Source organism: Anneissia japonica, unplaced genomic scaffold, assembly GCF_011630105.1.
Source record: "Anneissia japonica isolate Jap-2015-1 unplaced genomic scaffold, ASM1163010v1 scaffold287712_len2945570_cov188, whole genome shotgun sequence".
In the NCBI taxonomy this organism is placed as follows: domain Eukaryota; kingdom Metazoa; phylum Echinodermata; class Crinoidea; order Comatulida; family Comatulidae; genus Anneissia; species Anneissia japonica.
In genome coordinates, this window is record NW_022704401.1 from 2,667,837 (window position 1) to 2,676,976 (window position 9,140).

A 9,140-nucleotide genomic window follows, 5' to 3' on the forward strand; every position below is an offset into this window, starting at 1 on the left:
AGATGTGTATAAGAGAATGGTGTACATGTGTGTGTATACATGTACTGTGTTTCATGTTTTTTTCTAGTTAAGTTTTCATTTTATTTGCATGAATGATGCATGCCTTGAGTGCCGCAGTTGTAAATGTGTCTGTACAGAGTCAATAAATTATTATTATTCTTATTATTATTAAAATTATTATTATTAATATTATTATTATTATTATTATTATCATCATCAATGAGTGAATGTTTGTGCCCACAAAAATTTAAATTACCATAACTATATGTTGTGTTGTTGTATTGCTGTTTCTTAAGGTAGGGCAAACATCATTCCAACACAGAAACACATACTAAATGGATACAACAGTGAATTAATCTAATTTATGTTTAAAGTTAAATTGCTAATTGAATTTTTTTTTTTTTTTTTTTTTTTGGTACTTGATCATTTCTCATTTTTAATTTAATTTTTTCATTTATGTATTTTTTTATTGTATTTTCTGAACAAAATATTACACTTGGTACTGCAAGTGCATTTCAGAAGAATAAACACACACTACTCACTTCAATTTCACTGCTGACAGTTTTATATGCAGAGGTGAGAGGTCGAATAGGTGTTTTTGGTGTTGGGGAGTCCAAGTGAAGGGTTGATGATGATTGGTTACGGTTTGAATGGCAACTAGTTCCATCAATCACACTCTGTTGGAAATTAGATTGCAAATCATCAAAATAATTTTGTGTAGTAAAGGATACAAATGTTCTTTACAACAACTATGTACATTGAATAATGAACCTCAAGATTTCACAAACTAACAACAAATTACTTTGTGCCAGTGGATAGTGTGAACGCTGTAATAGTAGATTGAGTTTATTTGCATAAATTCAACTTATGTAGCATGAGATTGAAAGGCAAACATTACAAGTACCCAGCTACAACTTTGCTCAATTCTTTTACATAGAATTTGAACGTCTCATTAGCATCTAATTACAATATACATGCTTTTTTGAAAAAAAAAGGAGATGAATGCGTAACACATATGCTTGCATGCGGGTCATGGGCTGCATCACCTAATCTTGTGCATGTTTCATCCCAACTTTTTCTCATTTCAGCATCTCATGCTTCATTCATTTACCATAGTATCATACAGTTATAAGGCGGCTCTCGAAGCACAAGTACTTCCATGATTTATAGCCTAGTCATCTCTAAGTCAACCTCACCCGTTGCATGCTCATCATGCTTGGTCCTTCCTGGAACATACTAGAAGTTACAACTAATGAGGCTCTGACTCTGGAGGAGTAGGGACTCCATAAAAAGTATCTGGCACATGGCCCCCCGGGGTGTGGACACGCCCTGGCCTTATACTAATCCCTACACCAGCTATGGTCAAATAGCACTTGCTGCCTTGCAGGTCAGATTGCAGTTGCAAGACAAAGGCTATGGGACCATCCCAGACAGAAAAGGATAGCAGGAGGATGAGCGACCTCTGTTATACTATAGCTAACCTGTTGCCTTGCAGGTTGTCATTGGATTGACAAAGACTATGAAACCACATCCAGACTTAACAGGCATAGCTGCGGACGTAAGAGGGCGTTCTTCTCCCTCATAGAGGATTTCGTTTGGCCAGACGTTGCGATCTACTTTACTACTGGTCGTCACACGTTGTGCTCCATCGGATATGTCGATTTAGAGGGTGGATAGCTGATGCGCAACAGCTCTTTCACCAAAACATGCGCATGCATGGTGGGAAGTCCTATGGCGATGAAGCAAATGTGACGGTGGCAGGTTTGAGAAACCAGGAGCCATTAGCTGGAGCTCTGCACAGCTAATGCGGTCTAAATGTGATTGTCGGAGAGATACTGAAATGGGATGACAGTTCTTTAAGGCAGCTGTTTAGATGACCAAGCAGCCCTATTAGGGAAGCACTTGCCCTGTACAAGGACGCCCCTAGAAAAGGTGGGGTAAAGAAAGCTCATCCCATTAACTCCTGGCTGGCCAGCCGCGGTCAGCGGGTCTCCCTTTTAGCGGTAAGAAAAAGAAATGCAATATGATGACAGCCACATGGAATATTAGAACAATACTTGATAAAAACGACGTAAACAGACCTCAAAGTCAAACAGCACTAGTTGCAAAAGAAATACACAGTTCTAACATAGATGTTGCTTGGAGAATGGACAACTCAGGCACAGAACTAAGGCTTGCCATTACCAATACATTTTTCATGGGCCCAGACAGATGGTTCTACACCTGGAAACATCCACGGTCCAAACATCCACACCTAGTAGACTACATTATCACAAGACGAAAGGAGCTAGAAAAAAATATATGCTTCAAAGCATGTCTGGCAGCAGACACTGTATTTAACCAAAAGCTGCTCAGCAGAGCAAGAAGCAAGCTACAGCATAGACTACGCAGAATAAAGGATGACTGGTGGAAAAACCCAACCAACCCACTCATAAGCAACAATGGAACAGATGATTACCGAGAGTCAGCAAATCCTCATTAGATGGAAGGAACACTTTAATAATAATAGTGTAGTTTTATATAGCGCACATATCTATCCAATGTAAGATGCTCAGGGTGCTTGAAATGTGGACTAGGAAATCGATCAATGACTTTCTTCGCCCCTAAGGGTCCCTTCGTGTCTGTGCTACCCGGTAACCCGGTACCAGCAACTCTTGTTGTCCACTACTTTAATGAGCTACTGAATTGTGAATCAACAGTACATAGGGATGCACTCTTAGACATTAAGCAGTTTCCAATTAGAGAAGAAATTGATCAATTACCAACAATTGATGAATTGGAAAATGCGATCAACAAATCCAAATCAGGAAAAGCTCCTGGTGTTGATGGCATACCTGCAGAGGTGTTAAGCATGGAGGTCGAGTATTGAAAGAAAAACTTCTTAATCTTATTCATACATGCTGGGTGCAGAGGAAGCTGCCACAGGACTTCAAGGATGCCATTCTCATTCCCATCTTCAAGAACAATGGTGACCGTAGAGTCTGCGGGAATTATAGAGGCATCTCACTTCTGTCTATCGCTCGCAAAATCTTGGCTAAAATCATTCAGGTTCGGTTAGCAAAGCTTGCAGAGGACATTTTAACGGACTCGCAATGCGGATTCAGAGGCGGTCGTTCAACAATCAACATGATTTTCAGCATAACACAAATCCTGGGGAAAGCCTTAGAAAAGGCTTTCGACAAGGTTGACAGGGACACTCTGTGGAAAGTCCTAAGACTGTTTTGCTGCCCAAACATACTGCTTGACCTTATTCGTGAATTTCATGATGGAATGAAAGGCATGGTCTCATTTGGTAATCAACAATCAGGCAAGTTTGAAATAAAACATGGCACAAAGCAGGGCTGTTTCTTAGCACCGAATCTCTTTACTCTATTTCTAACTGTGTTAATGTTCAAGTTCCACAGCAAAATGAGCAAGGGGATCTCCATACGTACACGTCATGATGGGAAGCTTTTTAACCTTGCTCGGTTCAAGGCAAATACTAAAACCACAACACAGTTCATTACAGAACTCCTCTTCGCAGACGACACAGCACTTATCTCACACAGTGTGAGAGACATTCAGAATATTGTGAGCCATTTCGCCAAAATAGCAAAAGATTTGGGTTTAAATATCAACATCGGGAAAACAGAGGTGTTATTTCAACCAGCTCCAGGAAATCATGATCTCCCAGATCCAGAAATCCAGATCGAGGGTGCAACACTGGAAGTAGTGAGGAGCTTGGAAGCACAGTTTCAGACAACAGCAGGATTGACAAAAAAGTACAAAACCGTAATCGGAATGCTTGCTCATCCTTTGGCAAGTTAGAAAAACGTGTATGGTCACAACGTGGGATTCAACTTTCAACAAATTGAAAAGTATATCAAGCAGCAGTTCTCCCTGCTTTGTTATACTCTGCAAAACATACACATTATACCGGGAGCACATAAGGAAGTTGTCAACAGTTCAACAAAGACACCAGTGGAAAATTATGGGTATCACCTGGCAGGATCACATCACAAATGTTGACATACCTAAAAGAGCTAGTATGTGCAGTGTGGAGGCGGCTTTGGCTTTGGACATGTGTCCGGGATGCCAGTGAATAGGATTCCCCGTATCATCATGTATGGCCAGTTAGAACAGGGTGCCAGACACAGAGGAGGTCAAAAGCTCTGTTTTAAAGATGTAATCAAACAACATCTGAAAGCAACACATATTGACGTTGGCAGCTGGGAAGAGTTAGCAGCAGAACGCCCAGCATTGAGAAAGGCTATCAAGCAAGGAGTAGACATTATAGAAGACAAAAAACGGGAGGATACAACATTTCGGATTCTCATGAAAAGCAATACAACCAACCTAAATCATCCTTGCATACATTGCACATGATTCTTCCGAAACAGAATTTAAGCAGGTATAACGCCTGAATGTTCGTCTGAAACACCCAGAACTACCCACCTAGTCATCATCGGATACGATGGACAGCAAGAAGAAGACATGCTGTTTATTGTTTTAACACGTTCGCTACCAAGGACGAGTTCACGTTCGACAGGGTTCACTCAGGGCGCCAATGTCGAGAGTCCACACCTGTCCAACATACCACTATTGAATTGCATGTAAACTCGCTGACAGTGGTCGCCAGAAAACAAACTGTCTCCCTGGATGTTTAGAAAAGGACACGGAAGTAACATCTAAAATAACTACCATATGATTGTTCGTGTGTCACTACAGTTCTTGGAAATGATTTTCATTATGGTGGCCCCCTGTATGGCTTGGTGTATGGGATGGAAGAAGAAAAAGGCTTCGCAGTCAACATGTTAAAATGTTAATCACAGTAAGAATACATTAATAGAAAACCAAAAATAACTAACCTTGTCTATACATGGAGTCACACCAACCATAATACTATTTCCAAATATCTTGCCATTCTTACTTAATGCCTTTTTTGCCTGAATCTTAGATGTGTATTGTATATGAAGCCAGTTACCATTACTAGCCACCTACAGTTAATTACAAGAATATGAATATAGAATAAATAAGCCTACATAGTTCAAAATGTTTTTCTGTGAAATAATGTAAAAATAGACTCAATATTTTATAGCACAATATTGGTCCCAAGTCAATATCTTCACAACCAATGTAAAATACTGATCACTTTCTGTCTTTATATTTGTTACCTGATTACCTATTCAGAGATCCGAAGTCCCCCACAAGCTGCAGGAGTCTCCCGAAAATCAGGACGGCCTCCCACACTCGGAAAATAAATTGTGGCGCAATTAGGTTATGAGAGGTCCTGGTTCAAGTGTACCATTTTGCCTTTGACGCATTGAAACAATTAAATAAAATAATGGGGTTTTTTTTTTTGTACAGCATTTTGGTTTGAAAACTTAACACATAATGATTTGTTGAATTGTTATGATTGTCTGTAGGAAATGTTTTCCCTTCTTATGAAAACTTCCTTTAATTACTTTTTTTTAACTTCAACAGTTGCCCACAAGAGTAGTTTGGTTATGACTATTTACACCATCTTATTTTATATTTATGAATTACATATAACAACTAAAGAACCTGATATTGGTAAAATATACATATTTGGTTTTGGCAACATGCAATTTATAATTGCAATTTTAAATTCACCATCATAATATCACCTTTTGTCTATAATAGAAGATTCCACAAAAGTATGAACAATTATTTACCTTACCTATCAATACACCTGCATCACTATCATACATACACCAATGGGAGCAGTATATGCTGATGTGGTGTATTTATGAATAGTACACGTATGCTAAGCATATGTGTACTACTGACACTATATAAGCTGACGTGGCGTATTTGTTAAGTTTTTAGTTCTTTTAGTTTACTTACTGAAGATGATTGTGTGATACAGCAGAAACATGATTATTAAATCTTGGTTTATTGCTTTTAAAAATTTGTATTGTTTATTATATCCTGTTGATCACTCAGATCTATTATTCATGATTTGATTTACAACAGTTATGTTAGTAAATATGTATGTAAAAGACTGGAAAAACTTCTAAAAGAGTGCAGAAAATCTGAAGCTGACGTCATTTTCCTGAACAATTTTAAATTTAAAAAAAACTTACCACATGCTTGACTATATTTCCATACTGAGAAAATTGTTGAATAATAAATGATACAGCAGCTGATGGCACACTGCAAGAAAATAGGCAAGTAGTAGGGGTAATTTGTGGGTTTGCTTTTTTACTATTTACATCATTGTCATTGACACTCATAATTTTTGACAATGCAGATTGTTATTGTCAGCAAATGGTTGTTGTATTTCTTATGAGTTATGAGCTAGTCTCATTGGTCGGAGGGGGAGGGTGGGGGTGGCAGAGATTAAAATTTCCAGAATGGGCCAACTACCAGAAGGGTCCACAACCACCTCACTGGTACTGGTATGGGCATTTATAATGCGCCTTTTGCATGTGGTTGCAAAAGGCACGCCAAGTCTCATTGTTCTGGTAAAGACTCAGGCAGCATGTACTACAGCCTTAAACACAAAAAATTCACGAGCACCACAACTATATTGTCAAAACAATTAACAACAAAAGCACAAAACATACAACAGACACAACACTCAGAAAAATAATAATTGGAGGTACTAGGCAAACAAGTCAATCTTGACTGACTTTCATGGTTTATCCAGATGCAGTAGTAGATATTCATGAAATAGATAAAAACATCCCAGGAACAGAGTGCAGTTAACTACACATAAACTAAACTAATCTAGAATTATAAACTACCCCTCCTTAGACAGCATTCCAGTTATTCCGAGTCTAGTTTCAAGGCTATTAATGAAATGGCATCCCGCCTCCCTTCCACCCTTAGTTACGTGCCTGATTATGTGACTGATCCTTTCAATGGTTCTACTACAAGATACCTCAATGTTCGCCTGTACTATGCAATGTTTTTGTTAAAACTATACTTATACAGGGTGACTCTTCCAGCATATCCTCAACCCCACTCCCGTGCCACCACTGGATATCCTTTGAGTATGTTACTGTGAGTGTCAGCTTTGTCTCCTCTATCCAAGCTCCATTAGGCTAGCACCATTTTTACTGCCACTCATGGTCTAAAGGTTAGATGACTAGGATCAATGATTTTGCATACTAAGACATTTTTTACTTACCCAAATACAGTTACCCAGGTGTCATTCAGTTGTTCATCTGATGATATTGCATCACTGATAATATAAAAAAGTAGCACATTAACACATTAAAGCCTAATTATTTTCCCTTCATATTAAAAACCCTGGGGGGAAATACAGTATTAGTTCATAAAGAGGATTTATGGTAACAATTCACATGTAAATGTATCAGTGAGAGGGTACAGTATTTAGTTGCTTTGTTTGAAGACAGATGCTAATTATACAGTTGATCAAACACTACTTCTATGTGCGTCACTCCTGGCGTCACTGTTATTACAGTATTATTGTTTTGAAGATGGATTATAATTGTAACTTGTACAGTAGATTGGGCACAATAATTATGGTAGAAAGTTGCATTTTGTACCCACAGACTCCTATCTGTGCTTCAATGCTGTTATTATTTTGAAGATGGATGATAATTATAACTTGTGCAATATATCAGATATGATTGCTATGGCAGGAATTTGCATTTTTTTACCCACAAATTCCTATTTGTACTTCACTGTTATTACGGATGGATATTATTTAGCATAAAGTTGAATTCTTTACGCCAGTCCCATTAGAACATAGGTGAAATGTATATAACAGAAAATTTTATACATGCATATTAAAGGGGTTTTTTTTCTTCCTGGAATTCAAAATTGTTTCCCTATTTCTTACTTGCGAGAAATAATGCATTACTACGAAGACTTATGAAGAACAGTTCAATAAACATTGCACAGCTATAAAAAAACTTTGGAAGTTTAATAAAAACTCTTCAGATTAATAACTTGTAAGGTGCTTACCCTTGAGTATAAAATGGATCGATTTGAGCCGGGGATGCTGGGGTGGGTGACTGGAAATTGAAGAAACTTCCCCCTCCTCCATGGGACTGCAGCTGACTGGCAGAACCTGTTATAAATATATTTTGAATGTGCATAAACAATGAATGGCATAAAAATTATTGTAGAATTTATCAAATCAATTTTATAACAGTACTGATAATATATAATAATAATATATATGTGGAAGGTGGTTGGCGCATCGATTGTGGCTTGGACTCCCAACCTTGAGGTCAGGGGTTCGAAACTCTCGCTGTGCAAGTTGCTTGTGTCCTTGGGCAAGGCACTTTATCTATGTTTGTCTCTCTCTACCCGGGAGTATAAATGGGTACCTGGTAGGATGTTGTGGCATTGAATGTTCATAGTTTCGTGCGCTAAAGAAGTAGCGAACGACTAAGGATACTCCCCAGGGAGCAGAGGAAGTTGCACTTTGTGCTGGTTTGCCATTGTACGTTATCCAGTGACCAGCGGTAATAACGCTCGTGCCTTTGATCAATCTTGGAATTGGCGCCTTATAAATGTTTGAGTATTATATAATCAGGCGATACTGATTTTATAACCTGGAGAATACCTACCCAATGAATTCTGCATTGGAGTTCTTGAAAAAGAGGCTGAAAGGGGTGTAGGACATGGCCCTCTTAAATCAGTCTAAGGAAAATAATATAGAAATACTTTTATAGTAGTAAAAATTGAGGAGAGTAAGTTCTTCAGCTGTAAATTTTACATTAAAAATATAAAAATGTTGTATGAAATTAATTAGAATATATGTTTTTAATTCATTTATCAGAAAATAATTGCTTGAATTTGAACAGACCATAAGAAATATATTCCAGTTAGCATTTAAGCATAAATATCATGCATGTCTACTTTTAAAGGGGCTACCTAGCAATGGTCTAAAGAGAAAAGCCCAGTTAAGGTAAGATGTCAAACAACTTGTTTGTTAAATACAGCTCTAACTACAGTATTTGTTGGTTTACCATGGTTTATGTAGTAAATGCTTTCTGCTAAAAATTGATACATTTAATTCTGTTCATTCATCCCACACTTCTCGAAACATCCTTCAGATTGCTAATCATCAGTAACTTCGCCAAACATGGACTTTCTTGATGGGCATACTGTCTTGTACCTGTCTTGTCTCTTATACACATCTAGATGTGTATAAGAGA

The 9,140-nt window shown here is 37.9% G+C and overlaps 1 protein-coding gene across 1 annotated transcript in view; it reads right to left on the reverse strand.

Annotated features, from left to right (window-relative positions):
• Positions 1–9,140, reverse strand: part of LOC117104658 (nucleoporin NUP35-like) — a gene marked incomplete in the record, with an annotated part of 36,903 nt that overhangs the window by 1,775 nt on the left and 25,988 nt on the right. The window contains 6 exon segments of the mRNA XM_033245540.1: positions 543–677; positions 4,848–4,976; positions 6,087–6,156; positions 7,136–7,189; positions 7,939–8,044; positions 8,550–8,622. Coding sequence (XP_033101431.1) covers positions 543–677; positions 4,848–4,976; positions 6,087–6,156; positions 7,136–7,189; positions 7,939–8,044; positions 8,550–8,622 — 567 coding nt within the window.